This window comes from Suillus subaureus (genome assembly GCF_016647635.1).
Source record: "Suillus subaureus strain MN1 chromosome Unknown BJ212scaffold_1, whole genome shotgun sequence".
Lineage (NCBI taxonomy): Eukaryota > Fungi > Basidiomycota > Agaricomycetes > Boletales > Suillaceae > Suillus > Suillus subaureus.
Genome location: NW_024538557.1, coordinates 1,259,453 through 1,273,855, shown reverse-complemented (window position 1 = coordinate 1,273,855; position 14,403 = coordinate 1,259,453). Strand labels below are relative to the sequence as shown.

Sequence of the window (14,403 nt, the reverse complement as noted above, 5' to 3'; positions counted from 1 at the left end):
CTATATGTAGTCGAGATCATCCACTGTCTGTAGAAACAGCTTTTGGACAGTTGTTTCAACCAGCGTGGCCGATCTGACAGCATATTTCTTTTAATCCAGCTAGTAGTGTGGGGGCAGAACTACGTATACTTGGGTCAGTCGGTAGAACTACTCTAGATTACGTAAAGTCAATATGCCTAATATTGATGTGCCTCGATTAACCTCATCTAGAATTATTCCTTGTTCGACCCCAACTTGCCAAAATCAAAAGCATTCCCTCGAGCACTCCAACTTCGTCAATGCTCTGAACTTTTTCTACTCTTTGAGAACCGCAAATTCAGCGGCAACGTCGTCGAGCGAGACACTCCAAAAAGATCATCTACATCATGAGGCTCGGTCGAGAGTTAAGGTCAGGGATGCTGTGCAATCTCGACAGTAATTGCTATATCTAAATCATACCTCCGTGAGTCTCAGGGCCTAGAGTTCTGCCAGTCCCTTACACTTGAATTCTGTTGTGGGCCAGGCACAACCAGTTTTGCCAGACCGGTCGGCAAAACTCCCAAGCTCTGCCAACATTAATGTTGCACTAAATCCATCACGATTAGATTCCGCCGGGCTTCTATGTACCTTCCGATTTCCTCCCGCACCTCCGCAACCCTTCTCCTCTAGCGCACTTTCAACTGCTACCTCCACCCACCAGCACTCAAGCGCTCACACGCTACTTGGTTTCGCCGTATTACTTTTCCACACTTTCCGCCGCCCATTCAATATGATCAGCAATGAGAAGAAGCAACGCGCTACTCCTTGTAACGTAGACATCGTGAGTCTCGAGGAGTATCCGCCTTGCATCAATTAATGATGATGAAGTGGTGAGTCAGTTCCACATGCTCACCTTACTAACTCTTTTTATCTATCTGAGCTACATCCACAGCTTACCTCCTATTACCTGCCACCCTCGCACTCCTGGAATTCGCCCCGTACCACCTACACCCCTTGGTTGCCTGTAGCTGCCACAATAATTATGCGCCGTCTACCACGCACGCACACGCACCATTGCTTCCAACCTTCCGTGACCGCGCATGTTATCTCTCTTTTAGTTTTGTGTTCAGTCAGAGAAAGTAGTTTGAAATATAACGCTTTGTCTTTTCATGTGCCTGCGTTTTTCCCAAGTCACAAAATATAGTTCGTTCGGGGGCTCAGATCCCAACTTCAGCTGAAAGATTTCCAAGCTACAAACAACATTAGCTGATTCAATAACTTATAATAGCGTGTACTTGTAGAATTAGACTTAGTCAGCTTGCTGCAAAAACATATCGCTCGTCCTTAAAAAATAAACTATTTCGTTAACGTTTATCTCCTTCGGCAAAGCCCTCAGCGCTCAGCTCAACATGTTGAAAGCACGAATTCCACTGCTAAACAGGGTGCTCGCTCGCAGCTATGCGACAGCTGCGTCACCTCATGCTCTGGTCTTCTTGGAGCACCACCAGGGTGACCTTGACTCTGCGTCACTTTCTGCCTTGACGGCAGCATCTCAGTTGGGCGGTCAAGTCACCGGCCTTGTCGTGGGCAGCTCGGAGGAGGTGCCATCTGTTGTGGAGAAGGCTAAGAAGTATGCTTTTGAACTTCCTCAGATCCATAGCTGATCTCTTCTAGATTAAACGGTTTGACCACACTGCTGCATTGTGCATCCCCACAATACAGCACGCTGTTACCTGAAACAGTATCTCCACTCTTCGAGAAGCTCTTATCACAGAATTCGCCCTTCACGCACGTCGTCTCCGCTCACTCCAGCTCTGCCAAGTCTATTCTGCCTCGAGTTGCAGCAAAACTAGATGTTCCGGCCGTATCTGATATCACATCCCTCGAACATGACGCAGCATCGGGAAGCACTACCTTCACCCGTCCCATCTACGCTGGTAACGCCATCTCCACAGTTCGTGCATCCTCCTCCATCCCCATCAAGTTCTTCACTGTCCGGTCTACCGCATTCGCGGCTGCCGGAGCAGGAGATGCAGCAGAGAGCGAAGTCAAAGCCCTCGATTCTGTTGAGGTGTCTGATGCACCCACGGAACATCTCAGCACTTCTCTGACGAAATCCGATCGACCTGACTTGGGCTGTTGCAAGCCGCGTTGTTTCTGGAGGACGCGCATTGAAGAACGCAGAGACTTTCCAGTCTACTCTGTATCCTCTTGCTGATGCACTCGGTGCTGCGGTTGGAGCATCGCGTGCTGCTGTGGATGCAGGGTACGCAGACAACTCCCTGCAAGTTGGACAGACAGGAAAGGTGGTGGCTCCTGAACTGTATATGGCGTTGGGCATTTCTGGTGCTATCCAGCATCTTGCTGGTATGAAGGATTCCAAACTCATTGTGGCAATAAATAAGGTAAGTGCGTCCGTACAACACTGCCAACCTCTTATAATTCGTCTGTAGGATCCCGATGCACCCATCTTCCAAGTGGCAGACGTAGGGTTAGTAGCAGACCTTTTCGAGGTAGTGCCAGAGCTGGTCGAGAAGTTGAAGCAATGATAGAATGGGCATCATCATGTTCAGCCTGTGCTCATTGGGTCCATAATATATCAGTCACGATCTGCTTTGAAAATATTGCAAGTTCAATAGTAAGATATAGGACCGTCAGCGATGCTTGATGATCAGCCACTTGACATCGCAGTGTGAATATTTGGATAGCGTTTTTTTCCCACGGCCAACCTTTCTTTTGCATATTTCGCCCACAGGCGTAGCAAGCAGATATGCGTATCGAGAAATGTTATTTTTGCTCAACAAACGTGTATCCTGGGCATGGTGAGCAACAGAAACTTAAGACTGTCAATACAACATCTCACGACATGTTCAGGAAGTGCCTTCGTCCGCAATGATTCGAAGGTATTCCGGTTTTGCACTTCAAAGTGAGTCCTATGATAGAAAACTAGAACCCACATATTGAATCAAACCTTCAGATGTCACAAAAACTTCAAGTAAGCTACTTTTCAGCCATATCTTCCTATCCATATCTAATATCCTCCTAGAATGAAACGAAACCCTCGCAAAGTAAGATGGACGAAAGCATTCCGTAAAGCAGCAGGAAAAGAAATGACGATCGTATGTCTATTCCCAATCTCAAGAAACTTTTACTCACTTCTCGCAATCAAGGACTCTACGATCGACTTTGAGAAGCGCAGAAACGTACCTGTCCGCTATGATCGCGAATTGATACATACGACGATCAACGCTATGAAACGTATTGGACAGATTAAGCAGCGGAGAGAGCATGCATTCTGGAAGCAAAGGTTCTTACTTTCCGTCCCCAGGTGCTTGTCTTTTGCACTGACTTGTATTATTGCAGAATGTCAGTTGCTCGGGAGAAACAACGCGCGCATAGGACAAAGAAGTTGGCTGCGAAGTCGGTGTCCGTCAAGCTGCTTGAGCCAACTGCAATGGAGGAAACCGTGGAAGTGCTGGAGAAAATAAAAGTGCCAGCGAAAAGCAGAAGTGCACTTATGAAAGGGGAAGGGCGCTCGATGGGCATGGATGTTGACTGATCTGTATTTGTCTTGTCATGCATCATACATTGTACACCTTCACTAATTCATACATACAATCCTTTTCGGGCGAAAGCATGCAGTAGAGACGGGTGGGGTCGCGCAAAAACGTCGAGGTTAAGCAACAGCTGTTGGGCTGGGACTCAGCGTTAGCTGACAGGGGAATGTTGAATAACTATTAGATAGCTAGACATGACGATGGTATGCACATGTAGTGGTGTCTGATTGTAATCGAAACACGATGCAAACATTATGTATTAAGTATTGGGAGTGTTAGTGAAGGGTGGGCGAACATATATCGGTAAGGCAAATACGATCATTGTCAGTTAAATATTTTGCAATGAGCAGGTTAATCCAACATAAAAACGAAAATGAGAATTATGAGTAGGTGGTGCTACAGATCCGTAGGGGGAGGTGGGTTTCGCTGCTACTGCGAGACGCAAGTACGCCTACAAAATGCAACTCAGCGCAGTAGCAAGCCTCCCGCGACCGGTATGCCTACACGGGAAGAGCCAACTCATCGGAAGACCAGCCGGGAAGGTGTCGGAGTGATGGATCCGGACTCCCGGGAGATATGCGAGCGATGACACTTGACGCCGAAAACACCGCGAAAAGATGTGTAGGGTACTGGGCTCTGTCACTCAGAGTGTGCTCTTACCGGTGGTCTGCTTCATTTGGTTGTGGAGAACCAGAATTGTAGACCCAAATCTATAATATAAGCCCGATATGTCTGAGCCACACTTTTTCCGCTGTGATTTTCGTCGGATTTACGAATTCTCACTCGTTCTCGCTGGGGAGCATTTTAGCTCAAAGTCCGGTGTGGGCGAACACATGTTTAATTGTAACTGTGTAGAATCGAGCCAGGGTATTCCGCTGGCTCGAATCTACACGGTTTCAACTTTCCGGAGTGTCACCGGTGAAGATAAGGAAAGACAAAGAAAGAAAGCGCTGCCGCTCAGCTGGATAGGGGATGTAGAACAAGGATCGTTGCCAGGACGCGCTTAGAGAGGAGCAATATATGATGTTCGGAGAGTGACAAGTTGATACAAGGATATCGCCGACGGAGATCATCCGGATACATCCGGGGCCCCTATCTTTCAAACCTCGTTTGCTTCCTTCATTGTTCTTTTACATCTTCGTATTTCACATAGGGACGTCGTGAGTACGAATTTCTGATCGAACGTGGTCATCATCACTTAAGTATTCTTTTGTTTCCCTTCTCTTATCGCATATCTGCACCTTAACCTCTGACTCACCACTCTGCGCAGTATATAAAATGGCACGTATCTTCTCAAATAGTCCTCAAATCACTCTGTTTTGATCCCGGGCCAAAAATTCAGAACGACGCAATCCCGAATGACTCTATTGCAAAATGGTTTACATTAAAAATCTAACTCTTTCGTCTCAACCCCTTCGACTTGGAACTCGTTGAGTTCTAGCTACGCGTAGCAGACTTGCAGAATCTCCTGAATTCGTGCATTACCCTTAGCCACAGTATATAAGATCCAACCTCTGGATCTTAAATACTATGGGTGAGTGTCGAAGCGTTTTTTTTCCTTCATAGCGGCATACCGATACGCACATTACCTGTCCCCCCTTTCCCAGTAGTCGTTATGAAATCGCACGTTCAACACTAGAGCCAAATGCCCATAGTAGTATCTCGAGTGACTGTCAAGGCTGATCACCTTCTCGCAGCAAGAAGGATATGCCTCGGCAAGCGACCGAGTACGTGTCTTGTCTTCTTACTTCATAGGTATTGCATGCATCGCATGGACTCTCAGAGGCGGCGCGTCTGAAACGGCGGACTGGTGGGGTACGTCTCACACCAGAGCATTCATGCGCCTAGAGATGCGTTGGGCACACGCGCGCAGGCTGGTGCGCCCTGTAAGGCTCCTATCAATCTTCTAGTATTGATAATTCTAACGCTTTCCGAGCTGCATGGTGCACCAGGTGTCACTGGTATAAATTAAGTGACATCACTTTTTGACCTTTTCAGTTCCGTTTGACCGTCATATTTTACCAGCGTAGGTAATTCGGAGAGTGTTTCCAGTATCCAGCATTTCGTACAGCAATAAGAACAGCAGAAAACAGCTACATAAAATTACCTGGTGAACGCAACCGGCAGTCATTCGTGCTTACATTTTGCAGAAATAACACTCCGTCGACAGAGGAACAGTGCGTGAAAGCATGATTAACGAGCTGCGCATGCAGGCTAGTGGTACACCGTGAGATACAAGTTCTAATACAACTATGATGATATATTACAGTGCGCGAGCAGAACGTTAGCGATGTTTGTACTTAGGCCGCATTCTCATGGCGAACGTTGGGATCCAGGGTATTGTGGAGTCCCATCAAAGTTTTGCTGACTGCTTCCGAAGCGCCAATCATAGGCTTCAAGACTGCGATTGGGACAGCTCGCACTACAGCCCGGACCGCACCCTTACTCGATGTCAGCTTGGCATCGAGCGAATATTATAGATACTACTCACTTCGTTTCCGGACTTCTCGTACACTTCCATAGGAACAGCAAGTATTGTTTGTGCAGCAGAATGCAAGTTTCTTTGCAAGCTACGATATGCTGATTGAACTCCTTCTGTAACATCAGCGGGCTGGGCCGCATATCTGCTGATCAATTCTTCATCCGGTCCTTCCCCGGAATCGTCATACGGTATGTGGAACGTTTCGGCCGTAATGGAATCCTTGAACTGGCCTCCGAGCACGCTTTCAGCTTGTTCCAGGATGACTTGAGTGCCGGTTGCCAGCCGAGCTCCAAGCTTGATCGCCTCCATTGCAGTTGACTGTACGAATGCCTTGGTACCTTTCTGAACACCACGGACGATGCGTCCGTCCTTCTTGTACTGCGCAATAGGTAGTAAAACGAGGTCAGCTACCCCAGAGCCAACATTGACCATAGAACGAATGGGTGCTACGCCAGAAATGACATCCACAAGTTGGGTTGCCTTGACATCTGGCGTCCAGAGGTCGTTCAATGTATCAAAAAACCGAGGCCAACCCGTGATCTGTGAAGGCCAGTGAACTCATGAAAAAGCGTGCCAAAGCAGTACCTACCCCATGCAAAGTCAGATGTCTCAGAGTCATCTCCGCGCCATCAAAATGGAAAAAGTTCATGAGCTCGATCGTTTTTCCCTCTCGCAGAGCCCTGTAATCCACGCGTCGAGGTTTGTAATCAAGCTTGAGATCAATCGGGAAGACCTCGGCGTGTTCTGCGGACAAATATTAATATAGTTATCCATTCGGCATTCGAAACAGGAACGCACGAATATAAGTCTCCTCGCTGGGAGTATCAGGAGGTGCAGACGGACTATCGGGATCTTTGAAGGCGAAAAATTTCTTCAAAAAGTCGAGTGCATCCTGATCAACATATAATCGCAACGGCAGGAGTTTGGCCTATGGTGATATCGTCTCAGCCCTGTCAATACGCCTTAATTCGACAAGTACTCACACGTAAACGTGTTTCCTCGGAGGGATGGGAAGGAGACGGTCGGACAGTCTTGAGCTCGATGCGAATCATACTGGAGTCCGTCTCACGAATATTGCCTCGAGAGTCTGACCGTAGTTCGGTCAGGAATTTTCTCCAGGTGGACGTTTTGACGTGATCCAAAATTTCAGCATCCTTTATTACAACCAGTGTCTTGGAGACGAGTGCATCTTTCAGACGATGACGATAATTATCGACTTCAGCATCTAGGCCAATTAGTTTGATTTCAATACTTGGGCCCTTAGACCTTGTCAATCTTCGCCCATGAATGCGAGTGGATGGCATTCGCTGTTGTTGTCCGGGCGATGCTGGAGGGAGGGTTTGCCAAGAACTGTGGCTTTCTGTTTCCGCGTTCTCGAGTTCATCATCAATAGCGGCGACAAGAGCTGTCGGATCAAGACTGTCAAAGTCCTGATCAAGGCCGATGTGAATTGAGTTAAACAACATCGTGCTTGTCTCTTCCACGCTGGGGTCTTGAGTCTGGCCATTTGCAATCAGCTGCCTGATCTTGGCTAATTTCTTGCGCATGTCTTTGATTTCTTGCTCCACAATTTTTCGTGTGCGTGGCCAATCATAACCGTCGTGCAGGAAAAGTGATACGTCAGAGTCATGGATGCGCACTCGGAGAATAGTGTCATGTAGACTGCTCAATAGCTCGATTACAGAGAATACAAGTCAAAGGCAAAAACTTACCTAGCAAGATCACCCGTATTTTCTGGAGGAATCGTGTCATAATAATGCTCGATAGGATTGATAGGCTTGATGATGCGGATTGTTTCTCCTCCTACCTTGGAAACGACCCCCGTTTCCCCAGCTACTGGTGTTGTTCGGCCGTCCTCCTGCACATCGAAGTCTTCTAGGTCATCATCCCTAAGCTCCCGCAAACCAGCAGCCGAACCAAAGGATTCGTCCAGGTAGTCGAGATTCGTCGGTAAGTCATCGTTGATCATATCGGCTGCATTGCCGACATCAGGAATTCGCCTGAAAGCTTGCTCGTCGAGAGATGCTGAAAGGAACACTTAGTTACCCTCGCATGTTCCGCAACAACAACAATCACCCATCATGCCTTGTTCAGGTGGACGATGAACAAGTGAAGCGGGAACTTTCTTTCTAGACACTGCTGGTCTGTGAAATGATTATAAGCAACGTTGTGAACAAGAAGTTTAGGTAATTACGTACTCTGCGAGAGAAGGGGACTTGAATATGGACGTGAAGTCATCCATATAGCCTGCCAGTGCAGCTATAGTATCCGCACATAGGAGCACCCGTAAGCTGACACGATTCACAAGTACCTAGATTTGATTGAGGGACGAAAAGTAACCCGGCACGCTATGACCTACGCCAACACTTGGGGGGACACATGCGTCATCAGTCTTGAACACAAGGTCCAGATCTACGACATCTGCAATGGATGCAAACCCGAAATTCTGTGAACGAGTATCATCGCATTGTTTTACTTGTGAGCCGAAGGAGAAATCACCTTCCACAAGTTGAGACTAGAACCTCCGTTTGTCTTGGCAGAACTTGGACCGTTGGGAGCATCGGCCATAGAATCGACCAATAAGAATGACAAGGAAGGAACTAGTAACTTGAACTTGAACTCGCTGGAATTACCAGCGAGCTCAGTGTTTAGTTCGGCTTCGCCAATGTACAGGACTGCAGAGCCAGGGTGGCTAGGGGCATACGTCTTGATCGATATGTCTGCAATTGCAAAAGAAAGGGACGTTCGTTCTGAAGGAACGACTGATTCGAAGACCTTGACAAGCTCATCAATCTATTCTACTCCGAGGAGGGCACACTTACCCCCGGTGGAGCTTTCATAAACTGGGTTAAGTCCGAAATCCACTGCAAATTAGGATAAACATGGCAAGTGAAGCCCCATAGAGCCAACCGTATCTTGGTCTCTTTTGCGCCGGTTTCGGGAACTATAAGGGAAGCAAAGCGAGCCTTTACCATTGGCCTTGGCACAGAGGACTAGACTTTCGTGAGGGACGCAGCTACGACAAATAACCTGCACAACACACCAGACTACGAGGTAATGTCAACACGAGGAGAGGTACGAGCTCCCACTTTGGTGATACCTCCCCAACGTGAAGGTCCATCAAGCTCGATGTTATGACAGTCTCATCCTAATTGAAAGAAAATGAAGTGAGAATTCGAAGATATATATTTGCGATTCCACAAACCTTGCCATCAGGTTTCAGTTCAACAAGGACGTCAATGTCTGAGGCGGATATGTCGAAAGGACGAATTGAGGGTGCAGATGTTTGGGAACGGGATGTCAGTATTCTTACTAGAGCTGCGTTTCGAAGATATCAGCATGAGCAATAACTAAAGCCAAAAACGACTGTACCTTCAGCAATGATCACTTTCACAGCCGTCTCGCTTTGTTTCGGTATCGGCGCTATAGTGCCGAAGCTGCTCTCGTCACTACCACGACTCCCAACGCGCCTTGATTTAGCGAAAAACCTACTGCCAATCAGGCTCGGGTTGCGGCTCTGAGCAACTTCAGTTTCTGTTTCCTCCGCGGCAGTGGTGACCGCTTGTGTAACACTGTCAGCCCAAATTTGCAATCCATCGAAGACTGGTTTTTCAAGAACGACGTTGACTAATGGGACATTGATGATGATTGAGGTCCGATGCGTCGAAGAAGAAACAGCAGCCTTTGATGGAGCCACCTGCGTCAATTGAAAGCGAATGGGAAGTGAGTCCGGCGCCTGTTCCGACAACAGCAATGAAGCCGATCCGGGGTGAATGTCGTCCGTTCGTGGTAAGGAACCAAGTGATATGAAAGCATGCGCCTTTGAATCTCCTACGGGCGCATACGATAAAACAATTCCCCTGATCTGGCCACTCAAGAGTTGTCCTGGCAGATTTTCGACGCTGGGATTCCTTGATTCACCAACATCCCCGAATCTGATAGTCGGTGATTCTTGATCAAGGGGCTTGTTAAACACCTGTACATCGTGGAGATCCAGTATAATGCCTCCTGATCTGGAGGGCTGAAGGGATGGTGATCTGCATCGGACCTCAGCGCGGAGGGCAGGTAGGATAATGGTGATCTTCGAATGTGACCTCTGCTTGGATTTGGGCTACAAGCAAATAGCATGATAAATCAGATATATAAACTGCAGATGACGCTCCCATCTACCTTGAGTTTGGTGTTTGTGACTCGCTTGCTGTGAGGTCTCTGTCTCGCCGGTGCCCCGGTCCGATAGTCGATGTCCAAATCCAAATCCTCGAGGACAAGTCTTTCCAAGCGTCTTCTCTCCCTCTCGCGTTCGAGTTGCTTTGGAGTTATGAATGGAGTGTTAAATTCATCATCACTTGCTGAATCTTCCTCTTCTGTGTCGTCCAGTGAACTACGCCCTTGGGATGTGTCGGAAGCGTCCCGAGTAGGAGATCCTTCAACTGCTAGGACCTCGTCAAGAAACTTGAGCACACCACCGCCCTCAAGCATGATGTCAACGTCGAAGAACACATGCAATGGTGCAATCCGAACCAAGATGTCGGTCAAACCCCCTGAGCGGGTATTCGTAGGGGTGACGCGAGCGGTGAAGGTAATAGCACTAGAAAAGGACAACTCCTCAAGTTCTTCTTCACTCAACAACGCCACCGTGAGTGGTTGTGGAGATGTTGGAAATGCAGAAGATTTCGACGGTGGACTGTGTACTAGTTGATCTTTCCCTGTAGATGACTTCACTCTCCAAGTCGATAACTTTGAAGAGCCTCCTGCAAGTTTCACAGCAGTCCAATCCACCACTTCAAAAGTCGGTAATGTTACTTCCGAAAGCGGCTGCGCTGGAACAGTTGTCGAAGAGAAAAATGGGCGACAATGACTGACAATATATTGATTGTGCAGACGATGATCTGTAATCAGGAGTGGTAGCGAAACTTGCGCCGTGTCCCTCTCGCCAGTCCTGGAAGTGTGGTACATGAAGACCGAGATATTTGAGAGGAGTATGTTGGATGTTATCGGAGAAATATGTGCTGCATCAGTCTGATTTCCAGGAGCCCGGGATAAATCAAGAGAACCCGTAACATTCTCCAACAATACGCGTAAGTATGTCGAAGGCAATCTTGGAGGGATAAGTGGAGACTGGAAAAATGCTTCAAGCGAAGGAACCTCTTGATCTAGGGCCTCAGTGATCAAAAGGGTCACAATTCCACGGATATTTAGACTTGCGTGCAAGCCGCACTGGAGGGCCGGAGGGCTTGGTGTGGTCTCAGGGTGTTGTGGAGTGGTACCAGCATCCTTGGATCCGCAGTAATTGAGCATTTCCAATAGCATGCGAACGTGACAAGCCCGAAGAGCGCAGGACACGATCCCAACACTGACACTGAGACATAAGGTCTCGTCCTGCTTGACCGCGATGTTCTCCGTGGGAGGCGAAACTTTCTCAAGGGTCGAAGGATGCGCGACGTCATCCTTTGTGTAGCCGGGTGGCGTTTGTAGTCGAACTACAATAGGGTCTGTACCAACAGAAAAAACAAGATCTTCTGTAGCCCAGTGAGGTACATGGGCTGACTCTCGTTTGCCTGCTATGTGATCGCACGAGCGAGGCTGAGCCATATCTCCCGTACCAAAGTTGCCGAGGGGCTCAAGACGGATGGCTGAAGAGCAGCCAGTAGTAGAGACCGCGCTCTGATACATGCTACTGAGAACTGAGCTGGACGGGGAAGCCCGAAACTGACTACGTGGTGGAAGAGCAACAATGGACTGCGACATCATCATCTGCGTGTCTTCATCAATGGAGGAATAAGATGACGCGGGTGACACCGGACGAGGAGCCTGCTGATGATCGTGCAGCGTGACATGGGACGAAGTGAGCGACACAGGCGACATGGTTCGTGGTGAGGTGACAGGGTTTTGTAAAGTAGCTCGAATGTCCCGAGAGGTAATGGCGACACCTGATATTGAGACTGTACGTATGTGACCATTCCGTGGGGATCTTTCAAGAGCAACGTTGCTCGATGGCCCATCTCCAGTACTTCGCTGCTTTGGGACACCCGAGTCCGTACTATATGCAATTTCAGGTATTGACAGGGTAAAGCTTGAGTGTCCGGGGTGGACAATGACTATTTTCGTGTCCACGGCAGAGAACTCAAAGCGTGCAAGTAGATGTTCGAAGAGGGTGGCAAACAGGGATACCCCAGAAGGGTCAGAATCAATGCCAATTTCTTCTTGAGGGTGTACACGGGTAGATGAATCTAATCCTCCGGGAAGGTGATGACCCTCATCATAAGCGTGCAAAGGTCGGGAATCTGGATGTAAAGACTCTCGGAGCGTGGCTTCTTCCCGAGGGGTAAGCTCGCTGTGGATGAATGTCTCTGCTACTGATGCAACAGATTGGGCAAGGTTTACACTGTTTGGAGAGCCAAGGTCGGATGGAGGGGTGGCATGCAATGTGAGGTGTAGTGACTGTACCGAAAGCCCTACACTGGAAGTGAGAGGATTGGGGAAAGGTATTCGTGCAGTTACACAAGATATGGAGCCATCGTAGAGTCTGAATGGTGATCCTGCAAGAAGTTTATTGATCGCCTTTGAAGTAGTCAATGAATGGACAGTTAAACCAAGAGGTAAAACCCGAACCTGGTCGTCTAGCTCAAGATCTCTGACTTGTACAACCCCAGAGCCTATCTGCGAGTCTATCTGATGAAGATCGAGCTGCCCTGGCTTTAGGAGATGTCCCAGTGACTTCTTGAGAACAAACGAAAGAAACCGACGCTGAATTGCAGAGGGTAAGGAGAAGTCGAACGACGGAAGCCCAGAGAACCAGGAAGAATACCAAGTAGACATAGTAATGGGCGTCACTTGAAGATGAGTTCAAGATCGAAATTGATTCATGACCTAGTACTCTGCATAATATTGTAGAAGTACGTATTGAGCCAGGTGGGCACACACAGCAAAGGTGCAGGGGGTATGGCTGAAAGTACTACACCAGTACTTCGGAATTGCCTTTTCCGTCACAATATTAAAGTGGACTTTGCACAAACTTCACAGCTATGTACTAACAGCTCAAATGCCAGGAATCCCAATGTCTCATTCCTGAATATATTTTAAACGGGGGTTGATAGATACTCATGAGCACATTGCCCCAAGGAAAGCTCCATTGAATTGAGTGAGACTCACTGATTTGTGCAGATGATGAAACTAAACTGATGCGCGAGGCGTGAGCGCAATACGGTCATCATCGAGTGGTCTGAATATGTATATTTCTTCGAGAAGCCACTCTATGTCGGTACTGGCCGGAAATAATAAACCATGGACTATCACGATGATGAACGCAAATCATTTACCTGAATTCTTCCTGAGTGGTCTCGATCACCTGTGTCACACGGTCGTACACATCAGCTATCCAAACCCCATAGATAGCACCATCCTGGAGCTGATAAAGGCTGGACACGATGGCGACTTGTGTCGCTGTCAATTGAGCTAGCTGGCTATAATATTGTGGAGAATAATGAGAGCTATTTTGGAGCGAGGAGCCAAAGGAAGAAAGGGGGCTCGGTGTTCGCATGACTGTGCAAGGATGGGCCGCCAGAACAATGGCAGAATGAGGAGTTTCAGGTTCAAGTGCAAGAAGTGGTGTAGGAAGTTGGGATGCAGCTTGCTTTGAGGTTGATGCGGAACTCAGACCCTCACTATGATCGCCATACTGCAGTGATGGCCCAGCAGGAGTCTGAGGAGAGCTGACATTTCTACCTTCATCATTCTGGGGCAGATCAAAAAATGAACGATAAGATTGTTCAAATGCTCGCGAGTCGGCTGCTATCGAGTCTTCCGCATCCCCTTCGAGTTCTTGGACGACAAGCATCTCGTCTGTGTTGTGAGCCTGTGCAAAGTTGGAATAGATGTGTCAATCACGAATCCGAAATATGCACATACCTGTCCTTTGTGCCTCTCGATCATCAAACTTGTCCTCATACACTCAAGAGTATGATACATAGCCTGATGATATCCTGCCCCAATCATGGACTCGATATCGACTATTTTTTGTTGGCCACGCTGAGTAATATTGCCCATGACACAAGCTAGACTGTTATCACTTGATGGATGGTGATATGATTAGAAATTCGAATTGTATTGTAACTTGAACCTACGACGCACAATTGTCGTATCATGGCCGAGAACGAGGCATGATCTTGTCCTGCTTTGTTAATCCGTGACCCATATATTCTCCCGGTACCATCATCGAGGTCATAAACACCTCGAGCATCACTGGTATCTGAGAATCGTAACGTGACATGGGTGACCAGCAGGACCTTCAGGGATTTGAGTATGTTTGATCTTTCAGAAACGGTCAAATAGCAGTGACTCGCCTTACTGAACTTGGCCCCGCCGAGCGAGAACTGAACGTCATCGGGTAAGCGTTCCGCCTGCAGC

At 48.0% G+C, this 14,403-nt stretch overlaps 4 protein-coding genes across 4 annotated transcripts; 2 read left to right on the top strand and 2 right to left on the bottom strand.

The window, feature by feature from the left end:
- The first annotated feature begins 1,284 nt into the window (after positions 1 to 1,284).
- On the top strand, positions 1,285 to 2,678 carry BJ212DRAFT_1310850 (DHS-like NAD/FAD-binding domain-containing protein). Its single transcript, XM_041333997.1, has 4 exons — positions 1,285 to 1,588; positions 1,633 to 2,031; positions 2,105 to 2,363; positions 2,412 to 2,678. The coding sequence occupies exons 1-4, from the start codon at positions 1,368 to 1,370 to the stop codon at positions 2,505 to 2,507; spliced, it is 975 nt and encodes a 324-aa protein (XP_041200048.1). The 5' UTR covers positions 1,285 to 1,367; the 3' UTR covers positions 2,508 to 2,678.
- An 8-nt stretch (positions 2,679 to 2,686) lies between these two features.
- On the top strand, positions 2,687 to 3,779 carry BJ212DRAFT_1421123 (ribosomal protein L24e-domain-containing protein). The gene is made up of 6 exons (XM_041337631.1): positions 2,687 to 2,780; positions 2,833 to 2,884; positions 2,936 to 2,953; positions 3,005 to 3,077; positions 3,129 to 3,265; positions 3,322 to 3,779. Exons 1-6 carry the CDS (start codon positions 2,729 to 2,731, stop codon positions 3,515 to 3,517), a joined length of 528 nt encoding a protein of 175 aa, XP_041200047.1. The 5' UTR covers positions 2,687 to 2,728; the 3' UTR covers positions 3,518 to 3,779.
- Positions 3,780 to 5,761: 1,982 nt separating this feature from the next.
- Positions 5,762 to 12,816, bottom strand: BJ212DRAFT_1493063 (uncharacterized protein; the record flags this gene model as incomplete). The annotated part of the gene is made up of 16 exons (XM_041341502.1): positions 5,762 to 5,956; positions 6,007 to 6,537; positions 6,587 to 6,741; positions 6,796 to 6,925; positions 6,981 to 7,659; positions 7,710 to 8,034; positions 8,062 to 8,141; positions 8,214 to 8,308; positions 8,357 to 8,443; positions 8,497 to 8,772; positions 8,820 to 8,990; positions 9,041 to 9,145; positions 9,203 to 9,315; positions 9,370 to 10,108; positions 10,156 to 12,558; positions 12,610 to 12,816. The coding sequence occupies 16 exons, from the start codon at positions 12,814 to 12,816 to the stop codon at positions 5,816 to 5,818; spliced, it is 6,237 nt and encodes a 2,078-aa protein (XP_041200046.1). The 3' UTR covers positions 5,762 to 5,815.
- Positions 12,817 to 12,993: 177 nt separating this feature from the next.
- Positions 12,994 to 13,925, bottom strand: BJ212DRAFT_37681 (uncharacterized protein). The gene is made up of 2 exons (XM_041343050.1): positions 13,317 to 13,925; positions 12,994 to 13,261 (listed from the first exon to the last, which is right to left on the bottom strand). Exons 1-2 carry the CDS (start codon positions 13,832 to 13,834, stop codon positions 13,171 to 13,173), a joined length of 609 nt encoding a protein of 202 aa, XP_041200045.1. The 5' UTR covers positions 13,835 to 13,925; the 3' UTR covers positions 12,994 to 13,170.
- Between the last annotated feature and the right edge of the window lie 478 nt (positions 13,926 to 14,403).

Coding starts and splice junctions, on each gene's coding strand:
- BJ212DRAFT_1310850 (XM_041333997.1), top strand. CDS start 1,368: ATGTTGAAAGCACGAATTCCACTGCTAAACAGGGTGCTCGCTCGCAGC. Junction 1,589..1,632: donor GTTGTGGAGAAGGCTAAGAA/GTATGCTTTTGA, acceptor GATCTCTTCTAG/ATTAAACGGTTTGACCACAC. Junction 2,032..2,104: donor GCCCTCGATTCTGTTGAGGT/GTCTGATGCACC, acceptor GGCTGTTGCAAG/CCGCGTTGTTTCTGGAGGAC.
- BJ212DRAFT_1421123 (XM_041337631.1), top strand. CDS start 2,729: ATGCGTATCGAGAAATGTTATTTTTGCTCAACAAACGTGTATCCTGGG. Junction 2,781..2,832: donor AAACGTGTATCCTGGGCATG/GTGAGCAACAGA, acceptor CGACATGTTCAG/GAAGTGCCTTCGTCCGCAAT. Junction 3,266..3,321: donor CATGCATTCTGGAAGCAAAG/GTTCTTACTTTC, acceptor GTATTATTGCAG/AATGTCAGTTGCTCGGGAGA.
- BJ212DRAFT_37681 (XM_041343050.1), bottom strand. CDS start 13,834: ATGCTTGTCGTCCAAGAACTCGAAGGGGATGCGGAAGACTCGATAGCA. Junction 13,262..13,316: donor ACCACTCAGGAAGAATTCAG/GTAAATGATTTG, acceptor ATTTCCGGCCAG/TACCGACATAGAGTGGCTTC.